This window comes from Corvus moneduloides, chromosome 25, assembly GCF_009650955.1.
Source record: "Corvus moneduloides isolate bCorMon1 chromosome 25, bCorMon1.pri, whole genome shotgun sequence".
Lineage (NCBI taxonomy): Eukaryota > Metazoa > Chordata > Aves > Passeriformes > Corvidae > Corvus > Corvus moneduloides.
The window spans coordinates 5565764-5593480 of record NC_045500.1 but is presented as its reverse complement, the minus strand read 5'-3'; the positions used below and the strand labels follow the sequence as shown (position 1 = coordinate 5593480).

Genomic DNA, 27717 nt, shown 5'->3' with positions numbered 1-27717 from the left:
CAAAATGCAAGAAACCCCACACTTAGCAAATGACAAGACCATTGTTTTTCACAGCTGGAAATGGTGTGATGCCACTGGAACAGACTGCATATTCCCAAGGAATACATGGATACAGCCTCCACACCCCCCTCATCCTTCTGGGAACGCCAGAGTCAGCTCGGGTTGCTTTTCTCATTTAAAGGCTTCTGCTCTTTGTAAGAGTTGTTCTCTTTCTGTTTTTTTTTTTAAATGATTTTAATTCCTGAATATTTATTTTTTTTGTTTCTCAAATCTGAACTAGCGCTACACCTTCCACATCCAAACTATGTTGAAGCTTTTATTATTTCAATACTATGACAAAAAACACGGTTCACACTAAAATAGTCACGCACCCACAGTGCACAAGCTTGCAGATCTAAAGTAGAATTTAAAAAAAAAAAAAAGAAAACAAAAGGGAAAATAAAAATAAAAATAAAATTTAAAAAAAAAGGGAAATAAAACCCAAAACCCCAACAGGAGGAACATCTCTATACAATGGGCTGGTCTCTCCCTACATTCCTCTGCCTTCCTTCTGCTCAAAGCTCCTTTTCACCCCCAAATCTCAGTGTTGCTCCACGATTCCTGATAATAAATCCAATTAATCAGCTCTCCCACCCCTAAATCTTGTGTTTCTCCATGATTCCTGATGATAAATCCCATTGATCAGCTCCCCCCATCCATCATTTAACCCAGGGGCTGCCTCACCCCCTTCCTCAGCTCTGCAGGGTGCCAGGGGACATCCCTGGCACCGAGTTCCAGCCCCTGCTCCCGACTGCAGGAGTTGGGTCCTGCAGGGCACAGAGCCAGCACACAGGAGGGGATGGGATGCACCAGGAGGGTCCCTTGGGAGGGACCTCCAAGGATCACCTGGTGGAGCTGCACCTGCAGGAAGGGAAGGGGCTGGAATCTGCCCAGCGCCTTTGGGCAAAAACATCTTTGCTTTTATTTTGGCTTTTTTTTTTAGGGTCAGAGGGCATGGTATTTACTGAAAGTGGTATTTTCTGAAAACTGGTATTTACTGAAACTTGAATTTACTGAAATTGGAGTAGTTTTCTGAAATGGGGATTTTCTGAAATCGGTGTTTACTGAAATTGGGATTCTCTGAAACTGATGTTTTCTGCCACTGGAATTTTCTGCCATGATCAGGAGGGATTGATTTGGTCACACACCTGAGCCCAGACCAGCCCAAACTGTACAACCTCCCTTGTGCTCCTCAGAGCTCCGGGAGGGTTCCGTGAAGGAAAGGGGAGAATGTCCTAAAAAAGCAGAGATGGTATTTCTCTTATGCAGTCAGGCCCAGGTCCAGCAAGGGACTTCAAACTAAATTTAAGCACAGAAGGATTTTCTCCAGCAACTCCCTCACCCCAAGCAGAGCCTGGGGATTGCTGGCTAAAGCCCTTGACTGGTGGCAAGTGGTTTGAACACCCCCACCCCCCAAAAAAACCCCAAACCAAACCCCAGCATCGCTTTTCTTCTTACTCCAGTAAGAAATAATAATAATAATAATAACAATAATAATAATAATAACAATAATTAAGAAAAGAGAAAAGGGGAAACGACTACTGTAAACATCCACGGTTGAAAATGTCTCCCTTTGCAAAGCAAGCATGCTGCTACCCTAGTGTCTACAGGACTGGATTTACTGAAAAACCAAAAAAAAAAAAACCAAAAAAAACAAAAAGAAGAAAAAAAGGCAGCTATTTTACACATCCATTTCAACACAACAAAAGTTAAAAAAATATCTGTCAATTGTAAACACTGGAAAGAACCCAAGTTGGCAAAACAAAACCAAACCAAAAATTGAACGTAAAATTTAAAAAGAAATGTAAGAGTCTGAATACTGCAAATTGAAATACATCCCCCGAAGCTGCAATTTTGGCATTCTTCCTAAAAAATAGATAATAATAAACCCCAAATAAAGGTCTAACGTGGCGAGCAGGATTCAGTCACAAAGAGCTCGAGACACTTTGCATACTGACCAGATACAAGGTGAACAGAAATTATAACTTATTTATGAGGCTTTACATATTTCAAACTCGACTGAAAAGTATAAAAATAAATTGTGGACTTTGTTCTTTAAGCACCAGCTGTGCCCAGCAGCACAGTGGTTATCTCTGCTATACTAACAAAGGAAACAACAGGGTCTCTTTTCTTTTTTTTTTTTTGTCTTTTTTTGTGGTTTTTTTTTGTGTCTAGGACTACTTGATTTTGAGCTTCCCAGCCACACTGCAACCAGCATTGCAATTTTTGCTTGTTTGAATATACACAGGGCCAGCTGAGCCCTGATTTGGTGACGGGTTTAACCCTGTTTTTAACATGTTTTACTTTTTCAAAGCAAGTGCACAACAAATAGAACCTTTCTAGAAATCTCAAAGAAACCAAGAAACAAAAATCAAAAAAACCCAAAAAAAAAAAAAAAAAAAAAAACCAAACCAAAAACAGAAGAAGAGAGAAAAAAAAAAAAGGAAAAAAGAGACATTCCCTCCCTCCCCCCATTTATGCATTTTCTGGTTGGTTGTTTGTTTTTCTCTTTTAAAAAAAGGCAACAGACACTAGAGGAATGAGATGGGTGTGTGGGTTGTGATTTCAATGCTCGGGTGAAGGTTTCTGCCGTCCCCTCTGCCGGTGCTGATCATGCTTTGCTCTCGTTCTCATTTGTTTGTGTGGCTTCGTTGGGCACCGTCTTCACTTCTGCGGGAGGGCTCTTCCTGTCCTGCACGGCGCCTTTGTCCTCTGCGGGCATTTTCCTGGGGAGAGGCAGCAAAGGGCACAGTTTAGAGGCACGGAAACACCGCCTGGGCCGAGCTAGCCACAGCGAGAGAGCGTCTGTCTGGAAACAAATCGCCCTGAGAGAGCAAAACCAGCATTTCCTGAGGCAGGACTAAGGAACACCAAGCTCAGCTCCCCCACCCTGGGTCATTTAGTTCTAGATTAACCTTTCTTTTGGCTTCTCCTGCCCTGGGTTGGCTCAGGGCTCAGCTGCAGGAGTGCAAAAAGGAGCAGCAGGACAAACTCACACAGCTGCAGAAGGATTTGGCTTTGGCACCCGAACTCCCTGCTCACACAGCCTGACACCTGAGCAGCAATCCCCTTTTTTGTGCTCCTACAGGAAGCCAGTCCTGAATTCCCCAGGATGCTGCAGGAAGGGGAACATGGAAGATGGGAATTCTGTCACAGCCATTTTCACAAGTGGGAGGGAGGTGACCACCCTGAGAGGTGACAACTGCCAGCCCAGGCAGTCCAACATCTGCAGCACAGCTGGGACCCTCCCCCAGCCCCCAGGTGCTGTTTTCACTCTCCGGCCCAACTCAGGGTGCTCCCTGTCTCAGCCAGGCTCACACTGCCCCAGCCTCCTCCTGCCAGCTTGGGGACAACTCCAGAGGCTCCAACGCTGTCACCTTTCCACAGGGCACTGGTTGCTGCCCAGCCTGACACTGAGTGAGTCCTGAAGCTGCTCTGACCTGCCAGGACATGGGATTTGGGGGGTTGTGCTCATTGACCTGCAGGACCTCAGCACTCTGAGGAAAGCTCTTCCTTTTACACCAAACTGGACTACTTCTGATCTCTTCCATGAAAGAGTAACCCAGGACAGAAAAAGCTGCACCAGAGCCTAAAGAGCAACACGTTTCTGATAAATCCCCAGCTCCCCTTCCTCTGCCTCCCTGGCACAGCCTACTCCTGCTCTCCTCCTGGCACCTTCCAAGCCAAGCCCTGTGGGCTATCGGGTGAGTTAGTTGGCTCAGGAAACAGTGAGATTAGTCAAGAGAACACCCAACAGAGGACACAGCACAGCACCAGGGCACGAGGGACACAGCACACAACCAACACAAGAGTAAAGGCGGCCGTACTCGGTGCTTGCGGGCGCGGCGGGGGCAGAGCTGTCTGCAGCGGCAGCAGCAGGCTCGGGGGCTTGCCCACCAGCCCCGCTGGCAGCAGGAGGAGTAGCAGTGCCAAGAGCTGCAAAAACATCCTTTGCAAGATCAATGTCTGGTGGCTTGAAGGTCCCTTCGTCCATTTTAAAGTCCTCGTTCTGCGAGGGGTTGGCAGCGCTGCCCGAGGCAGCCTCGCTCTTCACGTTGCTCGGGTTCTTGGGGGTCTCTGCTGGACTCTTCACTGTGCTGGGCTGCACAAGCTCCTTCTCGGGGCTCTTGGCCACCTCCTGCTTGGGCTCTGAGGGAGCTGGAGGGCTCGTGAGGTTGGCAGGGCTGGGGGCGGCCGGCTTGTTCCCGGCTTTGGCGGCGTCGGCCACCGCGGTGCTGGGGCTGAGCACGGCCTGCCCCGGCAGGACACTTGAAGACAAATTACTGGTGGCCGGAGCAGAGCTGGGGGTATCGCTGAGATCAACAAGAGGGGCCACTTTGGGGGTGGAGGAGGGCGGCGACGCCGCCGAGGCGGCGGCCGCGCCTTTGGCCGGGGTGGCCTGGCCGGGGGCCGTGGCGTTGGCGTCGGGAGTGGCCGTGGCCGGCGGGGCAATGCTGGAGGTCAGCGTGGTGGTCTCGCTGGTGGGGCTGTTCTGGGCAGTGGCAAAGGTTTCAGTGATAGTGTCAGAGTTAGTGGTGCCCGTGGTGACAGAAGGCAGCATGTCCTCCACGGTGGCCGCAGTGTCGGCGGGGTGCCTGCGAGGGGGACACGGGGACGAGAGAGAGAGAGAGAAAGAGAGAGAGAGAGAGACAATGAAGCCCCGAAACGACAGCAGGGAGAGGGGGCAGAGAGGGAGAGTGAGGACAGCACACACACGGGACATGGAGAGGGACTCAGGAGCAGAGACTTGCAGAGGTCAGACATGCAAAGGGAGCGAGGCTGGGATGGCTGAGGATAATCAGGAAGAGAGAAAAAGCCAAGAGGACATGACCTGCAGGAATGGCTTGCTCGTGTGCAGTGTATGGGCTGAGGCAAATGGGATCCTGTCAGCTTGCAGAGACTCTTCTCTCCTCACCTAAAACTTTCCTCTCAGCCTCTGCCCCTGACCTCCCCAGGCAGCTCTCCGCCAACTCCCTGAGCCTGCAGCCCTGTGCCACCTGTCACCAACACCACACGGCCCCAGCGTGGGCCCCTGAACCCAACCCCTCACCTTGTCCCGTCCTGCTGCTGCAGGTTTGTCTGAAGGCCTGCACAGCCCTCATCAAACCTCAACTCCTTTTCTCCCACGCACATTAATGCAGACTCAGGCCCCAGTTCAGCTCTCAATTCTCTCTCAGAATGCTCGGCCTTGCCGTGACTCCACATCCAGGGCCCAGCTCCTGGGGAGGATCTCTCCCCATGGGTTCAGGCTCTCACCCAGCACTGCTGGGACAGGGTTCACGCAGGGCTCGCTGCCAGCTGGGGCTGATTTTGCTCTGGATCCTTTGCAGTGACCCTGGACAGCGCTGGACCTCCACACTGGACAGGCTGGCAGAGGAAACACTGCTTCCTTCCCCTTTCCCTTCCAGTGCTGGAAACAGGAGTCACTGAAGCTTGAGAGGAGGCACTTCCTCACTGGCATGTGGAGATTTTACCTTTCTTCCTCTCTTCCTGCCCTAACTCGTGTTCCTGAGGGATTAGGGCAGCTGAGGGCAATGCAGTGACCCTGTGCTAGGGCTGGCTAAGGCCACATACTCTGGCTCTGTCAGCGGGGTGGTCTCGTTGGGCTCCGTGTGCTTCCCCCCATCGTGGTTGGGGGTCCTCTCCTCCTCCGTCCGCACCTCCACGATGGGCTCCTTGGACTCATCCTTCCTGTAATGAGGGAATGGCATGGGGAGGGATGGGCTCCTCCTGCAAAGACAGGCTGCAAACGTCCACAGTGAGAGACACACGCGGGGCTGAGCGGGGAGCGCTCCTTGGGGTCACTCCTCCTTCCCCAGCACACAACTCCGGGGTGATGTCCAGCACTGGGTTGTCCAGCACTGAGGCCACCTATTTGATGGCTACCAACAGGAATGAGACAAAAAACCAGAGGAACAACTCCAGAAACACCTTCCTGGAAGCACAAAGCAAAACCCCAGCACCCTCCCCACAGAGATGAGGGCCCACAGCTTCCTGAGGCAGCTCCTTTTCCGTGAGCTGAGCACAGAGGGAGGGATGTGAGGGGCAGTACTCACGAGAAGGCCGCTTTCCCCTCCTCCATGTCCTTGCCCTTGGCCCCCGGGCCGGATTTGCCGCACAGGTTGACGGCGATGCACATGAGCAGCCCACACTTGTTCAGGAAGTAGCAGGTGACATCCACGGCCACCAGCAGCGCCACGAAGACCACCACGAGGATGCCAATGATGGCAGCAGTGCCCAGGCCTGAGGCAGGGCTAGTGCTGGCTTCAGAGACCAAGGGAGAGAAGAGAGAAGGCGCTCGGGTTAAACGCTGGGGGTACCAGGGCTCAGATTTGGCTGCACTTTAGTTGCTTTTAGGAAGGCCACCCTCTCTCTAGCAGCCCTGTGCAGTAACCAGTGCTTTTTCCTACAGACCATTTCCCTGAAAGGATGGGCCTGATGGGGCTTTTCCCACCCCTCTTGGAATAAAGCCTGAAGAGCAAACCGCAGAATCCTCTCCTGCTGTGCACACCCCCAGCAGGGCTCCTGCTTCCCACCTCCTCCTCCTCCTCCTCCTCCTCCTCAAGAGGAAGGGCCAGAGTGGCTCTGGCACTGCCAGTCTGGCCCAAGAACCAGTGGAAGCAAAGCCCAGACTCTGCAGCAGGATTTTTCCTGGTGGGATACAAAACACTGGGCGATGCTCAGTGCTGGTGAGCCCCCGAGGTGGTGAAACTGAGGTAAAGCCCTCCCTGGAGCTCAGGTGAGACCCAGCTCTCCAGAATGTGTTCACAGCTCCCCAGCCTCTCACTGCCACAGCCCCTGGAGCCCCAAACCCTTGGAATCTTTGCTTTGCAGAACCCCCCAGCAAAGCCCCTTTATCACCTCAGCCCCATTTATGCCGACTGTGACAGGTGAAAAGCCCTTCCCAGGGCTCCAGACAGAGCCACACCCTCTGCCACGCATCTTTTTGTTTAAAAACAGGAGGCAGAGCACCCTTACCCTGGGGCAGAGAGGTGGTGTTTCATTTTGTGACCCCGAGATGGATCAAGGAATGCAGATTCCAGCAGGGTAAGTAGGGAAAAGCCACTCTGAGGCACCTGACTGTCACTGGGATCACGAGTCCAGCCCCTGGCCAGCAGAACACTGTCCCACAGCCCGGTCCCTGCCAGCAAACTGCATAATTACATGAATTAATCACCCTCCAATGCCTGCAGGGAGTGAGGAGGGCACGGATCTTCCCTCTTTGAATGTGTTCAGGATCCTTGCGTGGATCATTCCATAACTGACGTGCTGGGTCACACTCCCCATCCGCATCCCCTCTCTGGGCAGGGGCTCCTTGGCAGGCTCCTAAAGGCGAGCCAAGGGCAGCATCCCAGGCAGGATCACAGGATCAGAGTTCCCTAGGTGCCTCCAGAGCTGGAGGGAACTGGAATTTTCCCCTTCTGGAAAATTCCACTCACACCAGAGCCCTGCTCTTTGCTTCCTCTCCCCTCCCAGCTTCTCCAGGAGCTGTCAGCCCTGTCAGCCCCCCAGACTCCTGCTGGGACAGCCACAGACCCCTCTGTTGCCCCAAACACCCAAGGAGAGCCCTGAGCAGGTACCACCCTCCCCTCCAGACCCTGCCCTGCTCCTCTGCCCCAGGAGGAGGAGGATGGAGGTGGTGAGAACCGGGGCAAGCCTGCAGAGGAATGTCCCTGTTTTTGTGCTATTCTGGGATTTTACACCTCAGGCAACAGAACTGGGCCAAGGTAATTGTCTGCAATTTGGGTTTCTAGGCTGGTAAGGGAGCCCTGTAATTTGCAGGAACTTTCAAACCTTCCAAGGACTGGCAATAAAGAGAAATAATACAAAAATCCTCCACGACCCCATGAACTCGGGAGGCTCTTGGTGCTGCCTTTCTTTTTCCTTGTAAAGGAATTTTGCTGTTGCTATAAAATGCAGGAATCATAGTGGGGATTATTCTTTTCACAGACTGTCCCATCTAATTAAATGAAATTAATCTACAAATACTTTGAAGAACCATTCCCTCCATCCTGTAGCTGGATTTATGTTGTATTTAATGAAACTAATATTTAGACATCCCTTAAGGGTTTCCTGGGGCTTAAAACAATTCTGTGTACAAAGGAAATGGATAAATAAATGGGCTGTGGAACAGCAGCTGCTCACACTGTGTGTATGAAATAAATGTAATAAAAAGATGTTGGACATTTCTGACCTGATCCAGAGCACATCCAACCCTTCCATTAATCCCCTTCTGCCACTCTCAGGACTAAGAGGAATAACATTTCCACCGGTTAAATAAGGAAACACAAACCATTAAAGAACTTCTGGAGTCCTTAATTCTAAAGAAGTGAAGAATTTATTAATTACAAATGATATTTTCCAATGGAAAATGAGCTTCCTGCAAGACTGGCTTTTCTAATCACCCTCATTTACAGCGCGCAGTAAAATCACCCATCAGTTTTACTCTTGGTACAAAAACTGCCCTGTCAGAGAGAGCTCAGCTGTGGCTTCCTAGTGGGGTCTCAGCTAGAGAATGTTCAGGCACAGAGACAAAAAGGGATGGAGAGAAGCAGGGGGGACTACAGGCCTTTCAAAGGTCCTACAGGATTTGGCAAAAGAAAGAAGAATGAACAAAACAAATAAAAATCCATTTGGTGCACCCAGAAACAAAACCCAGGGGAGAAGCTCTTTGTTCTCAGTGGATGCCAGCAGCTTTCATTTGCACACATTTAAGTTTCCTTTGCACGAGGTTTTACAGAGCTGTTCCCTCACACACTCCCCAGCTCACGGTGGGGAAAAGGACCCTTCTGTCCCAGTGCCACCCGCTCTGCCAGCGACACAAACCCAGGTTTCACCATCTGGGCTTGTTCCCAGGAGCACACAGCAGCCTGGGGAGCTTTCCCTCAGGACAGGGCAATGGGGATTTCCCAAACTCCTGCTGGACTCTGACCTCAGAGCTCCTCCAAGCTCTGTTGTTTTCCCACGACTGACTCCCTTCCCAGGGATGAAAAAGGGAATATCAGGGTATCATGGAATGGTTTGGGGTGGAAGGGACCTTACAGCCCATCCAGTGCCACCCCTGCCAGGGCAGGGACACCTCCCACTGTCCCAGGCTGCTCCAAGCCCCAATGTCCAGCCTGGCCTTGGGGACTGCCAGGGATCCAGGGGCAGCCCCAGCTGCTCTGGGAATTCCAGCCCAGCCCCTCCCCACCTTCACAGGGAAGAATTCCTTCCCAAGATCCCATCTAACCCTGCCCTCTGGCAGTTTGAAGCCATTCCCCCCTGCCCTGTCCCTCCATCCTTTGTAAATAATCCCTCTCTGTTTTTCCTGTCAGCTCCTTCAGGTCCTGGAAGGGGCATTTAGGTCACCCCAAAGCTTCTCTTCTTCTTCTGAACACAAAGAGTGACAACAAAATCCTCTTTTCTGGAGTAAACCAACTCTGCTCCAGCTGCCCCCCCCCCCTCCAGCAGCTCCAAGAGGCAGGAGAACTTGTATTTAAAACCTTTTAGGTAAAACCTTCTGCTTATCCCCCAGAACCTCGGACGTGCAGACACCTGCAGCTGCTCCTGGTGGAGCAGGACATTCCCAAACATTCCTGTCCATGAAAGCAGCCAAACAATGCTCTGACCAACAACTCAGAGAACATGGAGGGACTTCAACAAACTGTGGGAATCCTGCAGACCCTGCAAGGCTCTACAGCCCCTCACCCACACGTGGGAACTGCCTGTGCCCGTGGCATGAAAACCCCAGGGTTTGAGCATCTTCTGCTTCCAGGCCTGAATCTCTGCCTCCTCTCTGAGCTGACTTTTCTAAAAACTCTTTTTAAATTTTATTTTACTCACATCAAAGCCTGGGACCTTGAACATGGGATCCCCAAGGGTCTGACAGATCTCTGGTATCTGTGGTGTTACAAATCTGCACAAATTTGTGGTTAAAAAAACCCAGTTCTGCTCCTTATTTTCACAAACAGAAGGAAGCACTTCTTGAGTGTATTCCACGCTGCTGGGCTCCTGTTTGCTGGTGGGTATGGCATTAATGTCAGCCACATAAATGATGTCTCAGCTGCTTGTCAGGGCTCTGCCACAGAGAATCCTCCCCTGCCCTAAACCCCTCTCCTGGGGCAGAAGCACCTCCACAGGTGCTGCTCTCTCTCGACACCACACTGTGCAAAGTTATAAAGGTAATTTTAATAACTGTGATTTTGGTGAGAAACATCTCAGCCTCAGGCACTGACCTCCCACTGTGGATAAGGGGAAATCCACAGAAAGCTGATCCCAGATCTACAGATGAACTCAATGAGTCCAGTTAGAGGGGAAATCACACCATTTTTTAGTGTTAGGATTATCTTGCTGCACTTCAGTAAACTGCAAAGCTCTAACAAAGTGTCTACACTCTACAACACTGGAAATGAGGGGTTCTTGTAAAAAAAAAAAAAGAAATCCACAGGCTTTTGTGTGTGAGACCTGCACCGAGTTTTCATTTACAATTCAGACAGAAAAGTTCACAACTCGTAAGGAACAAGATCTGAACAAACACAGCAGAGCATAAAAGGCAGAGTCAGACACGAGTGAGGGCAGGATTTGGTTTGTCCCTGGGAGAATTTTGTCAGGAAGATGAACCCCACCCAGCTGAGAGGGTTTGAGACCGTCTGGACAGACACTTCAACAAGGGAGAGACCCCAGATTTTAGGAGAGCATCAGAGGGGATGGATTTCCTATCACAAAGAATTCAGTGGGGTTGTTGTTGCTGGGTTGTTTTTTGTGGTTTTTTTGGTGTGGGTTTTTTTTGGGGGGGTGGGGAGTTCTGGTTGGTTTTTTTTACGAAGCAAAGAAAAAAAATCATCTGAAGTTTGCTCAAGGAAATTCCCAGAATTTGCTAACAAATATGGTTCTACTGCAGTTTAGACCATGGGTTAATCCTGTCACACGCACAGTTCACCAGAAATATTATTAAGGATCAGTAATAATAATTTTGCTGGTCAGGTAACTTGATCCAAGCTAAGATTTTCTGTTAGAAGAGCAAGGAAAGGGATCTCTCTGTGATAACACAGCAGTGGAAAACCAGGGAATATTAGAAAAGCATTGGAAATTTGTGTGTCCATGGGCTGTGTCTGCCCAGCTCCACTGTGGGCCAGGAGGAATCTGCACACGAGGGAGTGACAAGGACTCGACCACGAGAAGAAGGAAAAGCAGCAATGCCCCCAGTGTGATTCCCAGCAGATGTTTATAGTCAGAGCAGCACAGCAGGAAAACCTTCCAGACATTTGAATCCACATGCAAAAGCCCCCAGAGACATCTGGGCAATCAGCAGGATGGTCTCTGACAAATCTTCTCTTTCTTTTTACAGTCTGTGGGTTTGGGTTTGTGGATGGGGCCTCCTTTTGCACAAGATCAGCACCAGATGTGCAGAGAAATCAGTAAAAAGCAGGATCTTAAAGGCTTTCAGCATTGCACCTTCCTTTGATGAAAACAGCAAGCAAACAACACCAAAAAAAAAAAAAATCTTTCTTTCCATCCGTTTAAAAGGGCAAATTCATTACAAGTAACAAAAAAAATGTTAAAGAGAAAAAACTTGGCTTAAACCTTTTTTCCTTGTTACAAAATACTGACTCTTTCAAATTAAACATTTTTTTTAAAGTGTTCTGTGTTTGTTTCTCTTTTTTTTTTTTTTTTGTCTGAACTGACACGATCCTCTGAAGCAAAATTATCTCCTTTCACACCTTGCTGGGACCCAGGCCTTCCCAAGCAAATATTGCTTTATTTGACTCTTTTTTTAAGTTTCTAACAGAGCAAAAGCAGAGTCACTGCAGAAAGAAGCAATGAGACAAAGGAGGACGATGCTGATGGACTTCCCAAGGTCGCTGCAGGTGCCAGACAGTGGTTCCCAGGAGGGGGGGATATGGTTGTTTTAAAAACAAATTTGGTGCATGTGGCAAGCGTGGATGTTTCCCGTGAGATCCAAGGTGACCATGGATGACAGACATAGGAAAGGAGTCAGGGGAAAAAGGGAGAGGGGAGGGAAAGAAAGGAAGAGAGGAAGAAAAAAAAGAAAGAAAGAGAGAGAGAGAAAGAGAGAGAAAAATAGATAAAAAAAATTAGGTCATAAATACAGAAAACATAAGAATCAAAGGTTTATTTAATCTTGTAAATTAAAATGGCTCAGGGTTCCAGGAGCAGCACGTTCACCACAAAAGGGTCAGAAGCTCAGCAAAGCCCAAAGCTGCAGAGCAGGGTCCAAGGCAGGGCAGGTGGGGTTTGCAAGCAAATGAGATTAAAAATGATGGCACAGAAGGGGCTCAGCGAGAAACACAGGGAAATGGGGGGCTGTGTGTGAGGGGACAACGCTGCCTTCACACAGGGAGAACAGGGAAACAAGAACAGCTTTGGTGCAGCAGAGAATGCACCTGCCTGTCCAAGCCCTTCCCCAAAGCTTGGATAACAGATCCACATCATCCTGAGGGAGCACCACGGTCTCAGGAACGCTCTGACTTTGCCATTCAGCCTCCCAGCTGCTTGGGAACTACTCCAATGCCAGGATGATTATTATTATTTCTGAAAATAACACCCTTATCCTTCCAGCCACCCTGAGGCCTCTGCACAGGTGAGGGGAACCAAGGACTCTACACAATAAATGCACATTTTACTGCAGGGAATCCCTGGTTATTGCTGTCAGGCACAGCACTGGCTCCAACCCCTGCACAGCTCATTTTGAGACAAAACCACAGAAATGCCACAGAACAACAAGGAAAAGAACACACAGAGCCTCTTCCTGCCACAGTTTGGCAGGAAAAAAAAAAACCTGTGGGGCTGCACAGCAGAGAAAAAACCAACCTGTCCCTGGAAATACTTTCCTCAGTGTTATCAGTGTGGGGATCAGGGAACACCTTGGAAGGCCAAAATGACAAAAACCCTGGAGAAAGAGTCACAAACCCAGCAGTGACCATGTCACTGCACACGGACACAGCACTTTCTGAGGAGCAGCTGAATTCCAGCTGCTGGGGCAACCCTGCATTCCCCAAAACTGCTTTTCCAAGGGCAACACTGGAGCAGCAGCCTCAGATCCCGGCTCCTCCTGTGCCTCACACCAAGCTAAGCAAGGAATAACTTCAGAGAGGCCAGGGAAGTTTCACCTGTGATAACCAACTGGGATTTGCCCCATTTTTTAGAGGGTTCCTGCACATGTTACAACTGGATTTAAAGGGCTCAGAGGGGGAGCAAGGATCGGAGCTGTTGGAAATGAGAATCACAGAGTGAGTTGCTTAATGAGTTACTGAGGGTGCTTCCACCCGGAACTACGCCCTGTTCAAGCACCCCTCAGTCTCTCCTTTGCCCCATCTCCCTCCTCCTCACTGCCAGTCCCACTTCTCCAGCCCAAAGTCACCCATTTCTGTGCTCAGCAATGTGATCTGCCTCGGCCAAGGGGGATTTCAGCATTGCCATGAGGTCTGAGCTGTTTCCTTCAGCCAGGGAACGGGCACAGGGGAGCAGGGCAGGGACTGAATCCTCAGGGAAAAACTGAAGGAAACTCTCTGGTTTCAAGGAAAAACATGAGACAGAATGAAATCAAGTAAACCCCCTCAGTATGGGCTGTCAGCACCAACCCTGGGGGTGCAGGGAGGACTTGACTCAGCATCCCTCTGTCTTTAACCACCACAACTTTAATTTACAGCTACTTCAGCAATCCCCTCCTCAGGTTCTGGTTGCTTTGTGTGGGTTCCCCCCTTCCCTTTTTTAAATGCCCACATGTAGAAAAGAAATCCTAACTGCCCTTTCAACAGGTTGTCACAAACTGCTCGATTCCAGTTTCTCAGCCAAGAATTCTGCTCGCTTTTCGAGCACACTAATAAGTACAGTCTGTCTTAAGAGCTTCCAGCAGCACCCTAAAGCTTTTGAGTTATTTTTCCCTAATGCCCTCCCCAACATGAAAGTGTTGCTGTTTGAAAATTACTGTCATTTGGTAATTTGAATCGAAAAACGCTCAGAGAAAGATTTTCACTGCCTCCTCTTCCAACTGCCAGCAAATTCCTGGTGCCTTTATTCCACCAAAGATGGACAAACAAGCAGGAAGGGAGATCTGGGAGGGAAATCTGCCTTGTGAAAAGCATCACCCTGCAGAGCTGAAAGGTCTATTTGAGTTTAAAGCGGGAATTTCACTTTCTGCTCTCAGGAAGCTTCTCCTACCTGCTGCTCTTCCCACCTGACACAACGAGCCAGCACCCCCTGGGAACAGCAAGGCAGGGATTTGCCAGGGAGCGCTCCCACCAACGCCGTACATGCCTGCCACAGGTATGTACACAGCCAAACCCCTCAGCTTTGGATGGGGGAACCAACCATGAGAGAATGGGCTTCAAGCAAGCGAGCTGTCAGGGTTACTGGGGCACATTAGGGGCGGCTCTGTGGCATTAATGGGCAGCAGAGTCCACGGGAGAGGCGGAGCAGCAGTACCTGGGATGACGGTGGGCTGGGCCGAGGTGCGGAAGGCGTAGTGGGCTGGCTTGGACTTGCCCTGCTGGTTCTCAGCGATCACGTACACCTCGTAGTCAGCGTTCCAGTCCAGAGACTTCAGCATCACGTGGTCGCTGCCCGACGGCAGCCGGATCTCCGGCTTCCACTCCGAGGAGTGCTTCTGCAGGGAGGGCACAGGCACGGCGTCAGGAGCAGCCCAGGGCTCGGCAGCAGCGTCACCCCACACAGACACCCCGAGGGTGGCACCCGAGGGGTGCCAGCGACGGGCCAGGCTCTGCCCAGCGTCACGGGCCGTGAAGTAAAACACAGCAAGTTCTGCCTCAACAGGAGGCAGGGTTTCTTTCCATGGAACAGGCACCCAGGGAACGTTGCCCTCTCTGGAGACATCCCAAACCCACCTGCACGTGTCCAGCTTTGGCATGGGGCTGGGCTGGGTGACCTCCAGAGCTCCCTCCAACCCCAACTGTTCTGGGATTCAGTGAAACCATCACAGGCTGCTGGCTCTGAGTGGAGAATGAGATGCCAAAGCAGCCTCTCTCCTGCTCAGAATCCTGTTTTCTTCCTCACTTCCTCCTCTCATCTTTGCCCCATCACTAAACTTTTTTCAGAGGGCAAAAGCTGCAACTTCTGTTCCTCTCCCCCCTGCAGAAGTGCTCTTTCACATCTCAGCACGTCAAATTTAAACCATCTGAGTGACAGAGATTTCTTTCTTCAATTCACCCCCTCCAAGAGCCCAGTGAGCCCGGAGCAGCCTGGGCTGTGCCACTGATGCCTTTTCCTGGTCTTAAAATCAAGAGTCATACACGGTTAGAAGGGGAAAAGGGATTTTACCTTGGGATTTATTTTAAGGATCCTCAGGTGCACACGTCCAGGTCATATGCACCGAGATGCATCCCGCCAAATGCCCACCCCAAAAGATTGGGTATAACATTATAGGTGTTACTAATTAGCAGATCTATCAAAGATTCCCCAGTGAGAGGCTCGAGTGAGCCCCCCTCCCCAAGGAACCTTCCCCTGGATGGTTCTATCTGGGTTTACAGAATGTGTTCTGGAGAGGACCTTGGGCTCTGGGGCACACTGATCCCCGGCTACGAAGCTTCTAAAATGTTGAGTCTCTCAGCTTGACAAACAAGTCCAAGAATGTAGGCAAAAAGCACTGGGAATACAGAAGTTGTAAAAGGTATAACAGGGGTATAAAAGAAAAGGCAAAAATCTTCATGGCATCACCGCACTTACAGCTTTGTACTTGATCAGGTAGTGCCTGATGGGGGAGCCACCATCGTCCTGCTTGATGACGTTCACTTTGATGGAGTTTCCATCCTCTCCTATGTGCCCTTCCAGCTTGGGGGCGCTGGGTTCCCCTGCAACAACGGGGATTCAGCGTTATTCGTGTAAAAACAAAGTATTATCAAGGAAAAAGTACGCAGCGAAATCAGAAAAATGCTTCATTATCCCCAGCTCAGGGTACCAGCTGACCCACAGAGGACACCGTGTGTTTGGGGTACAAATATTTGCCACGCCCAAGGATTTCTTGCATTTGCACAACACCGAGTCTCCGTTTTTGTGTGTGCTGGAATGGAGTCAAAGAGATCCCACCCTCCCCCAAGAACACCTCCAAGCAGTGACCAATTCCTTGCTGCCTCTGTTGCAAGAACTGCTGTGAAACACCTGGCAAACATCAAGAAGGGCTCTGTGGCTGCTCCTGTGGGCTGGGGATGTAAAGAGCATCCCTGAAAAGGACCTTGTGCCTCTCACACAGACCCAGGTCTGCACTCTGAATTTGTTTAGGGGTTCTGGAGTTGCTGCACCAGAGACTCACTTAAATGAGGGTGAAAACACTGAGCAGAACCCCAGAGCACATCCTGTCACTCACCCTGCACTGGTGGAACTCCAGTGGGTACTGGAGAGAGCTGGACCCCTTCACTCTTCTGGAATAACCATTTTTAGGAGAAAAAAAGCTATCATTTCCCAAACTGCACCCCTGCCATCAGCAGGAAATGGAAATGTCCCTTCCTTCTGCAGGGCACACTGATTTACAGCCCCATCCCTGCAACCCACAGCTCCCAAACTGCTTCTCCTACTCAATTCCTCCACACCACGGGAGGATCCCAATCCCACCTTGCACCTCTGCTAAAAATGCCAAGTACAGAAGGTCTGGTTCCATATTTACACCCCCTGGATTTGTGTCCAGCTACTCATGGGCAGCACAGGCATTCCTGAGTGGCCAGAGGAAGATGCATCTTCCAACATCCTTCAGAAGTTCATCTTCAGAAGGAATTTGAAGCCCTTTCCCCGCCCTCCTCCCTTTCAAAGGAGTATGAGCACAATTTTTTGGTGAAATACCAATGGGAAAACTGCGAGACCTGGGCTGAAAGTGTGATTTAAGATGCATTCCCTTTCCTTGCACTGTTCCAAGAAGGGAATCAATCACACTCCAGGGGAGTGGGACACACACATTTGCGTTTCACAACACAGCAGCTCCTCTGACGGATGTAGAGAGGCAACACTCCTTTTTTCCAGGTTGTATTTTTGCTTTTCCAAATCCTTTCCTTGCCTTTATCCCCATCACAAGGCTCCCACACACCCCCTGGACATTCCAGATGTGGATTCCACCCTGGGACAGCTTTCTTAGTGTACACTGAACATAAAAAGGTGACACAAGGCTGGTTTAAGGCACAAATAAACAGGAAAGCTTCATCCTCAGCTGGCCATACTGAACATATCAGTTAAACAAGCAATTACATTTTTACCCTCAATCCCAAAAGACAAACAGCACCACAAGTCCCTGCTTTTGACTGTGGAGTTGAGTGGAAGGAGCTATTCTGCACTAACTGTGTTGTGGTTAGGCACTGATAATTCACAGATCCCAGGAGCAAACGCCTGGTTCTGTCACTTTGTGCCCCACAGCAGCTCCCAGAACAGGCAGGGGCACTCCTGGCTGCTGCCCTGGGTGAACCCTGAGCCACCCGAGACCCCCTGAGCAGCAGTGCTGAATTCCTGCCATATTTGTGGCAGATGGACAGAACAAGACCAGCATCTCCTTGGTCCCCTCTAGCTCCGAGATAATTAGTAATGAGTACAGAGATTTTGAAGTGCTAAGGGAACACTGCACTTGCAGAATCTGACCTTTTATCCAACACAGGCTGGATTTTTTTTCCCAGTGATTGAGCACCAAGACTAATAGGAACACCCTTTGGAAAGATGCTTATTTTTGATTTTAAATGTCAGAGATGCTGCTGTACTTTAGACACAGCCATTCCCGTGATTAATGACTTGCTTTGCCGAAACTTTTCTTACCTTTTCTTCACTCTGAATTACCTAATTTCTAGCTCCTGATTCACTCCTTCCTCCCCCAATACTTTAAATTCATTTCTGCTTTGAGAAACATTTCTCTTCAAATAAAAGAATACTCCTAAGGGCTGAAAACCAACAGGTGGAGCAGTGCAAGCCCTGGTAAAGAACAGCTTTCTCTCCGTAAATACACGTTTATTTAATTTATCTCAAGCAGGTGGATGCAATCCAGACACAGGGCTGTAAAATTAAAACTGGGTTAGTGTGTCAAACAGAGGAGGAAGAAGTTTAGTGGGAAAAGTTTAGTCCAGCAGAATCAGCAACCCTATAATGAGTGAAAATGTGAGTAGCTGAAGAGAGAAGGTGGTCAGCAGCAGGTTAGAGAAGGGACTCATGCTCAGCCATGCATCCTCCCTGCAGCACGGGGCTGCAAAGCAAACCAGCATTACAGGGGTGCTTCATGCCAGGGCAGCTCCCGTTCACACACGGCAGAAATCGGCCTGTCCCACCCTCCTCAGAGCCTTTAAAACAGGGCAATCCTTTAAGGACCCCACATGATGCTGCTGCTGCTTGGCTGGCTGAGAGCCAGCAGCTCCACAGAGTCCAGATTTCCCCTGTATAATCCTCAAATATCTGATTAAAACCCTCTCTGCGCAGGAGGGGTGCAGGACCTTGTGCTCCCAGTGACAACGCCGAGGGACTCGGGCTGAGCCACGCTCAAACTTCACCCTCAGGACACTCAGCAAAGGACAAAAGGCCCCCAGCAGGTGCTTTACCTGTGGAGAAGCTCTGCCTTCCTTCCCAGCAGCCAGGTTTAACTCGCAGGAAGGCAGCAGCCTTTGCTGGGAATCCAGGACAGCCCATCCCTGCAGTGTCCCTGCCAGGGCTCACAATCCAGGGGGAGCTCAGCCATCCCCTCCCTGGGCTCCAAATGAACTCAGGGTGAGTCTGATCAGTGAAATAAGGACTTTTCTCCAGGCTCCCAAAGCCTGAATGGCTTCCCAAACCTGCTGGTGAGAGGGGAGCTGAGGGCAGTGCTCTGAGCCACTACATTTCCAATTTATTTTTCATCCACTCCCTGCTAAGCCATTAGCACCAATCCACTCCTGCTGCAGGGAAGCAGGAAATGTTTCCTGGTATCGTCTCAACCCTTTGGTTTCTCTTCAGTGCTTCCTTGCCCTAACACTGGTCTGTTGGATTTCACAAGTTCTTGTTTTTATTACGTTTTTCAGAGGGTGCCACAAGCACCGGGCGTGGGTACAACCTGAGGTGGGGAGAGAAGAGAATATGAAAAATCTGCACTTTAAACTGAGCTTAAACCCTTGCCCAGCTGGCAGCAAGGAAAGGTCCTGCATCCTCCCTGCGCTCAGAGAGGAGAATTGGCAATTTTGGCAGCAGAGGAATGAGGAAAGGGCTGATTTCTGCAATCTTTGAGCACCACGTAAACAGGACTGGGAACAGACACCAGGGAGAGCCTCCACGAGGGGCAAAATCACCGAGAAAGAACAGGCTGGGGGTCAGGGGGCACACGAGGGAAGCAAACAGCAGCAGCAGAAATAAGAACAAAACCAGAACGTGCAGAAACGAGACAGCCACATCTCCCATCCTCCTAGAATTCCACCAGAGGGAAGAGACCGGGGACAGGGTCCTTCTGTGCATGCAGTCATGTGGGAAGGTTACTGGTGTTAGTTTTGTTTTCCTGGCAAACCCCAGCCTAAATCCTTTCCTGGGGGTGGTTCCAGACAAAAAGGTGATTCCAGAACTCCTGGATTGTAAAAATCCAATTGCTGCCTGATTCTCACAGTTCCTTGTTTGGCTGGGGCAGCAGAAAAGCAGGAGCTTCCCTCCCTCCCTCCGCCGAGATTGTGCACAGAGTGAAGCTGTAAAAATCACAACGCTGCAGGAATTGTTCTTCACCACCCCACACTTTGCTGGAGACTGATCCCATCTCCAGGAAGTGCCAGGGTCAATCATTTGCTTCTTGATTTGATGAGGATCAGCAGCTCCTGCGAGCTGAGCTCAGGTTCAACTCTTGCCAGGCTCCCAGAGACTCTGTGGGAGGAACGAGGGGCTCTGGCAGGAAAAGTGCAGCAGCACCTCTGATGTGAACTGTGTGAGCTCTGGCTCCCAGCAGGAACTCTGTGTGTGCTATTCTACAGTATTTGTATGTAGCATTTTATATAGGGTATTTTATAACAGCATGTTATATAGAGTATTTTATAATACAGCTCTCATCCTAGCTATGCTTAAGTTTCACTCACAATAAAAAGAAGATTATTTCTTAAATCAAATTGTGACACGCTTCCCAATAACCAGATTTCATAAGGAATTCAGGATTATTTTGGAAGGCTATTCAACATGTACAGTGTGGATGTGTGCACATATCCCTCTGTAAATGTGTGTTTTATAGGGTCAAAATGCTGCTAAAGCAACAGGAGAGAGGGTGCTCCCAGGATCTGAGCCCTAACCTCCCGTCAAATTCGAGTCTGTGGTTGGTACCCTGAGAGGCAAAAGGATTTTGGCCTTTGGTGCTCATTCCAGAGGTTTTTTAGCACCATCCTAGGACAGTTCCTTGCAGGACTCTGAGAATGCAGAAGCAAATGACTGAGCCAAGTGATTTTTTGGGGTTTTTCTCCTGTTTTCCCTGCAAGTTTTTTCCAGCTCCGTGCAGCAGCCTGAAGTCGAGTTCTTCCCATGCAGACAGTGACGAGCAACTCCTCCAAAAAGGCTCGGTGGGAAAGGAATTTTTTTTTTTGGAATTTGGAGATCCCGGAGGGGAATCCTCACCCCAAAAATCTAGGCAACCAATCAGAACAAAGTATTTTACCTTCTGTTCACCAGCGAGGACGACATCATCAGCACCATGCAAGCCACATGACAAATTCACATGATACGCACGCACATGAGTTTGGTTGAAAGGAAAGTGGAGGAGGTCACATGGAAAATACAAAAAAATTAAAAAACTGATGTAAACAATGGGCAAGGGAAAAAAATTCACAACAGAATTACAGAGTAAATAAAAATAGGAGCAAAATTAAATTAGCCAGCATATATCAGAAACACCGGGGGGGACAGTAAAACCGCCTGGAAAATAAGAATATTAAACCACAGCAAGCACTGAGTTATAGCCTTGTGTTAGGCACAGCTGCGTCACTGCTTAGTCATACAAAGAACAAAAGGAACTAAAATCACTGTAGTGTGTGCCAGGACTGCTGGAGGAATCCACAAAACTGCTGGGAAGAAAAAGGGAATATTGTTATTCTGGGGCAGCGGAGGCAAAAGGGTCAAAATCAGCCCAAACGAGGACAAACCTTGGCACCCCACACTGGTGTGCCCTCCCTCTGCAGCACAAACGTGCTCCTAAACAACAACAACAACAACAACAACAACTGCAAAGGAGAAAATCCTGCTGAGGGTGACCATTGCCAAGGACAGATTTCCATCCAGGAGCTGCGGCTGGATTGGGGTCAGTGGGGGCCACCCAGCAGTGACACCGAGGGGTTGGGGTGTGCAGGGGGGCTCTGCCAGCCAGGACAGGGCAATCCATCACCAACAGGGCCCAAGGAAGGCAGCAGCTGCTGGGAGAGATGGAAGAGTGCAGGGAGAGTGGCAGGGAATGAGGAAAAATCAGCTGCCAGCTCGGAGCAGAGCACTGAGCCCAAGCTCTGCTCCCCTTCCCAAATCACTTCATAACTCGCATTTCTCATGCTCGTGCCTCTGTCTCATCCTAATGAGGCTACTCCACAGTGCTCTGGTAGTTCCCTGTTAATTTGATGTATAGAGAATTAAACCCTTAATCTTTTGGGTGCTTGTCTCTGACAAGATTAAGGACAGACCATTAGCGGGGAAAAAACTGATGGCACAGAATGTAAAATCCATTTGTTACAGCCAAGCTCTCAATCCATTCTCTTTGAACACAGGCTCGCAGAACTCTGGGCACTGTGAAGGAGGGAGGTTTAAGAGTTACTGTGAGATTGCCTGCAAGGAAAATCAGTGTCTTCTGGTCTGGAAGAAACATCTCCCAAACCCCAGTAAGCTCAGCGTAACCTGAGATTTCAAAACAGACAAGAGAGGCTGCCTGAACTCATGAGAGGAAGCTTTAGGTAAAGACCAAGGGCAGAATTAGCAGCATAAATAGAATAAAATGGCTTGGATTGGAAAGAACCTTAAAGATTATCCAGTCCTGGGCAGGGGCACTTTCCACTATCCCAGGTTGCTCCAAGCCCCGTCCAACCTGAAAAAAAATCCCCGTTTTCAAGTGAGCTCAACCATTGCAAGGCAAAACAGATCCCAGAGTGGAGAGAGCTGCAAGGAAAACATCAAAACTGGTACAGAACTATTTACTGGACCAACCTCAGAGGGTTAAATCCAAGCAGCCACATTCCCAAACCTCTTCCGTGCCTACAGACATCTCCCACACGCCACTGATCCCACCAAGCCCGAGCCCCAATAATGCAGTGAAGAAAACTCTGCAGCCTCATTAGGTTTCTGTCCCTGCCTCTGGTGCCACAGAGCAGCTCTCATTTCCTAATTGCTCCTGGTTTCATTCACTGAACTCCCGAGGTGAGGCAAGGGGAGAGCACAGATCACTCACAGCAGCAGCAGTAATTAAATGATGCAGAGCCAGAGGAGCAGCTGCCCCATGCCAGTGCCCTTCCTCTGCTGTTGAATTTCACATTTTCACAGGCTGCAGCACAACCCAGCATACAAATGTGGGCACTGTCTGCATAAATGCAGTGAATACACAAGTAACAGCCCTGCTCCTGCTCAGAGCAGAGCCTGAACTTCAGTGCAGGTGAAAAGAGAAACTTTCACCCTCAAAAAGCCAACACCCCTCCTCCTCCTCCACACACAGCCCCCACAGCAAAAAACTGTGGAAAATGTTTATCAGTAATTAGCTCTTAGGATCTTTTCTGGGCAAAGATTTTTTTTTTTTTTTTAAGGAACAAAATGTTCTGTAAAACATGAACCCAACGTTTTCCCTCCAAGGGAAGCTGTCTCCAGCCCACACATAAACAGCCAGGAGGAGTCTCTGCCTTCTAAGGAGTAAAGAATGATTAGCAGCCCCCTGCCCTTTGTCCTCTCCAGCCCATCCTCCAAGTCTGACAGGAATTAAAAGGTCTCTTCAGCACCTGAGTGCGTCAGGGATTGGGGTTTGGCACTTTATAAATAAAAATTGCTGCACAAGGAACACGCTGGCTGTGGGCACTAGCAGACACAGGACATGTAAAGCCACATGTAAGACCATGAAACGTGCCAGTCATAAATGCAGCATTAATTATAATTAATTATAAATTCCTGTGACTGGCCATACTCTCCTCTCCCTCCATCCCAACCCCCAGAATCATCCCACACTTCATGCTTTTAGTGTTTTCCATTCAGAAGCAATGAACCACTTCTAACCCCCTTAGGTAAATACCTCAGTGACCTCTGATTCCCACAAACACGCTCTTTATTATTGCAAATTCCAAACACACACATGCACCAGGTAAACTCAGATCTTCCTTAGACGTTTTTCTTCTTCTTCCTTGACCACCCAACCAACGAGTGAGTCTGAATCCAGTTCCCACCTCAGCCTGGGATTCCTTGGGAGGTCTGAGACCTCTTTTAAGGCAAGCAGGGCACTGGGGCTAAGCTGGGATCTCTCCTGCAGGATATTCTACCTCCTCATTTGCATCTTCTTCCAGCCTCCAATATCCCTAATTTTAATACCAACTGTATCTCCCTATATTCAAAGCAAACAGAGCGAGGCAGGGCAGCAAGGAAATTATTTCATCCACACCCCTTTTGCAAAGGCAGCTTTATCACTAAAATGGGAAACAGGAAAGGAAAACATTCGTTTTGGAAATGATAATCTGTGGGGTTTTTTTTCCCTCTTTCTCTCCCTCTCTGTGCTTCTTCTCAATCTCTTATTCCCATTTTTCAGCCCGTGCTCGGCGGAATGAGGGGCGGAGGGGCAAGAGCGGCACCATGCTGGGCTCTCAACATGCTCACACAGCAAACTGCTGCTAACAGACACCAAACAATGCCACAGAGCCCTGGAATTCCCTGGATCCGGGGCTCCAGCAGCACAGGCAGCACTCCAGAGCAAGGGGAGCAGTCCCCAGCTACTCACTCGGTGCCGCTGAGCTCTGGGATGCGGCGGGAGGCTGGGTTGCTATGGAAACAGGAAGGATGGACAGGACACAGTCAAGGTGAGGCACTCCACGGGAATCAGGGGGAGAGGCAGGGCCAGGGGTGACAGGAGGGGAAGAGAGGAGGTTTAATGAGGAGGGAGGTGAGGGTGACACCGAGGCCGCGTGGCGGGCGGGTGTCACCCACAGAGGCTGCAGAAATCCTGCCCTGCTATTGCTTGCCAAGTCAGGGACGGGGGTGCTGGCAGCCCCAGGGCCCTCCAGGGGACAGGGAAGGCAGCCTGCCCTGAGGCTTTCCTCATCCTGAAGCGTTCTGAAGCTCCAAATCCCCAGTTTTACCCCCCCCTTTTGGCCCCAACCAGCCCATTAATGGACTATTTGGGAGGCCTCCAGGAGCAATTCCTGAGGACCCCCCTCCTCCCTGCATGACACCCAGGGAACAAAGAGAGAGGGGGAAAATTGGTCAAAGAACCCTAAAGGTGTGAGCACCTCAGGAAATAAATGAGTTTGGAGAGAAGCCTGCACTCCCCAGAGCACAGACTGTGCAAGCACTGACACCAGGATCTCCAGGGCACAGGGACAAGGAATGTCTTTGGTTCCACATGTCCTGGGAAGAACCCAGCAGGAGGGACAGGAGCTGGGAGGGATTTCTCTGTTAGTGCCCACAAAACCTTTAAAACCAAAAGAATTCTCACTGCTGTGCCTCCAACAGGCAGAGAACTGTGGGGACACGAGGAGGGTAAACCAGACCATGGGAAGCTGCAGAGCAGCCCCAGGGAGAGAGATCTGGGAGGAAAAACCTCCAGGGAAGCAGGAAAACAGCCAGGGGTGTTAGAAGTGCACCACACTCAGTGAAGAAATCATGCAGAGCACACAGGAGCAAACCCCTCCTGCCATACTCACTCTCTGCTGCACGGGAGGTGGGGGCAGCAGCACTGGCTAAAGAAAGAGAAATAAGGTGAGCAAAGGGAGGGGAACCCTGCAAAATGCTGCCAAAAACCCAGGAAATGAGAAGATGTGGAATGTGGAGGTGATTTTAGTGTTGGTTTGTAGGCTTGGGGGTTTGTACACGAAGATGTTTCTGTACCAGCCCCACACCCAGCACATACACGCTCAGGGCCAAAAACTGCCCCTGCTCCCCAAGCCTTTGTTTGGCTTCAGAGTCGTAAGGAAGACGAAACTAAGAAAAGCAGCAAATTGTTAAAATGAAAATAGAAAGCCAGGTCAACTCAGATGTTCTCTCAACCCCCAGAATTTTCATCTGTGCCAGGATAATACATAATTATCACTAATTACCTCATGGAGAGGCCCTCTAAGATAGACAGAAACTGCTTTTACTTATTGAGGGAAATTAAATAAATCAAAATGACTTCAGACTTATCCCAGCAGGCATTAAAAACTGTGTCAGCTTTTACATTCAGACAGAAAGTTGAAATAATAGGGCAAGGAAAACGAGTGGCTTTGGTTAATCTGAGCTGTAAAATTCCTGAAACATCTTTGTGACCTTCAAATCACACTTGGGGAGGACACAAATTCTTCCTGCTTTTGACTCTGCCCACAAACAGGCGACTGGAATTCCAGCAGAGATGGAAAAAAAAGGGCATTTCTGTGGTGCCATTTCCTCAGTCAGGATCCGAGATGGGCTCTGGGAAGGAGCAGAGAGAGAACTGGAGGACACAATGCCCAGGATGATCCCAGCTGCAAAGCTTGGAAGAGCAGGATGGATTTGTAAATGAAAAATGGGTTAAAGGAGGAAGAACTGGAACTTACCCTGCAGCTGGGGAGCACAGAGCGCTTGACAGCCCATTGCCACATGAAAATTAAAAAAAAAAAAGCGAAAGACTCTAGTACAAAAGTGATGGAATGTTCTGCAAAACCACCTACCTGTCCCCAGGTGAGGGCCATGAGGCTGGGCAGACAGGTCTGGCGGTGGGGCTGAAACAGAGCTTTTCATGTTCTTTTTCCTCTCTTCTCAACTGGATTTTTCCCCTCTTCCTGCAGCACTGATGTGGATCCCCAGCCCTGCCCTCCCTGGGGGGCTGTTGGTTATCTCCAATTCAGAAGGGCCCCAACCCTCAGCCTGTAACCCTGACCACGATCAGCCTCAAGGAATTATTTCTCCTGGAATTAACAGGCTCCAAACAATTTCAGGCTGCACAAATATTCTGGAAATGCCTCCCAGGTGCCTCCCTAACTGCTGCAATTTGCAATCCTGCCTGTCCATCTGTCCATCCATCCTTCCCCTTCCTGCTCCACTAAATCCAAGCTTTTGTCCAGTGCAATCTTTTAAGGGGGAATGGCACAGGCGTGATTCAAAATTGGGGTTAAAAATAAAAATACAAAGAAACCTCTCCTGTTTTTTACTTCAGGAATCTCAAAGAATGTGACAGCAGCTCCTTTGAGCTTGTCCTTGTAATCCTGGGAATAGCAGTAGCTCCCCACAAGGATGCATTGATAAATGGAATAATGCTCAGTGGGATGAAGAGGTTTCTTTAGCTCCACTGATCAGCTCTGATTGGAAAGGCACAAGGCTCTGGAGCCATCCCAGTGTTTCACTCCCAGTTACACAGATCCATCACATTTCTGACTCATTCTGCACTGGGGAGGGGGGAACATGTGGGGTTTTTTTAAATGTAGTATGAGATTTATTTATTTAATTACTCAATCTACACAAGTGCTGGAAGACTGGCCAGTGGTAAAAATTATTAGTGAGAAGAGGAAAAAAATTTGAATTTTTTTCTTCCGTTTTGTGCATTCAAAATTGTGGAGATATTCAAAATTTTGAAGTTTTTGTCTGGCTCTGGTCTAAACCAGATCTGCAATTTAGCTGAATTGATTTCCCTGAATTATCTCAATATCATTAAAATTGAACAATTTTTAATGGACTCATAAATATGAAGCCTTCCACTACTCCACTCTGTAGTCAACAAGCTATAATTATTTTTATTATTATTATTATTAGATAATCACTACATTAAATATTTCAGTTGCATGCTTTAGAGCACAGACAAAGAGTTAACCCTAATTCTGTTCTAAAACACAGCACAGTGACTACTCCAGAGTCAGTGTTGTTAGGAAATGGATACTACCAGTTACTGCAATCCTAAAGCCCCTGAGGGGAAAAAGGCACTAAATTAAAAGCTAAAAGTTCTGGGTGTTAGAGGAACACTCTAAAAACACAAAGAGAGAGTGAAAGAAATGCAGAGAGCACTTACGTAGGTGAGGGATGCCTGCAGTTTATCCACGGATGGGACACAGACCAAAAACAAAATAAAAAGAGATAGACACACACACAAAAAATAAACGTAGAGGATGTGAGGAGACAGAGAATATGGAGCTGGAAAATCCCAATCCCAGTGTGTCCTGCTCAGCAGTGATGGGCAGAAGGTGGCAAAGAGGAGCCCAGGCACAGCTCAGGGGGCTCCAGACATGCTCGGGGTGGGCTGGGAAGTGCCAGCCCCGGGTCCAGCAGGGGGGTCTGGAGAGAGAATTCTGGCAGAGCTACAGAGCAGCTACACAGGGCTGGGAAGGACAGGTGCAGGGCTGAATGCAGGGGCAATGGGAAAGAAGAGCCACGGGAGAACCACCTCTCCCTGCCTGCTTTGCTCACATCTCCCCTGCCCACTCCGCTCTTTCGGTTTTTTCCTCTTTTCCGCCTTCCCACCTTGAAGAACTCCCTGGTTTTAATTCCTTCCCCAACAGGAGGACAGTGCTGGGCACAGCAGAACATGGAAGAGGGCCCAGGGAGAGCAGAGAAGAGCCTGAGGAATCCATGGAATCCCCTCAAGTGCTGCATGGGCATCTC

The 27717-nt window shown here is 49.4% G+C and overlaps 1 protein-coding gene across 13 annotated transcripts in view; it reads right to left on the bottom strand.

Moving 5' to 3' along the window:
- Window positions 1-22: 22 nt before the first annotated feature.
- The window catches only part of NCAM1 (neural cell adhesion molecule 1), an 86060-nt gene continuing 58365 nt past the window's right edge, over window positions 23-27717 (bottom strand). For 2 of the 13 annotated variants that reach the window (XM_032133581.1, XM_032133582.1), the window contains 9 exons: window positions 27128-27142; window positions 25797-25847; window positions 20606-20608; window positions 15724-15848; window positions 14467-14647; window positions 6096-6303; window positions 5614-5730; window positions 3867-4634; window positions 23-2765 (listed from right to left, as the gene is read on the bottom strand). In XM_032133581.1, coding sequence (XP_031989472.1) covers window positions 2651-2765; window positions 3867-4634; window positions 5614-5730; window positions 6096-6303; window positions 14467-14647; window positions 15724-15848; window positions 20606-20608; window positions 25797-25847; window positions 27128-27142 — 1583 coding nt within the window. In that variant the 3' untranslated portion in view covers window positions 23-2650. Of the gene's footprint in view, window positions 2766-3866; window positions 4635-5613; window positions 5731-6095; window positions 6304-10801; window positions 11883-14466; window positions 14648-15723; window positions 15849-20605; window positions 20609-25796; window positions 25848-27127; window positions 27143-27717 lie in introns of those variants that run through there. The other 11 variants (XM_032133586.1, XM_032133588.1, XM_032133587.1 and 8 more) reach the window with 8 other exon arrangements.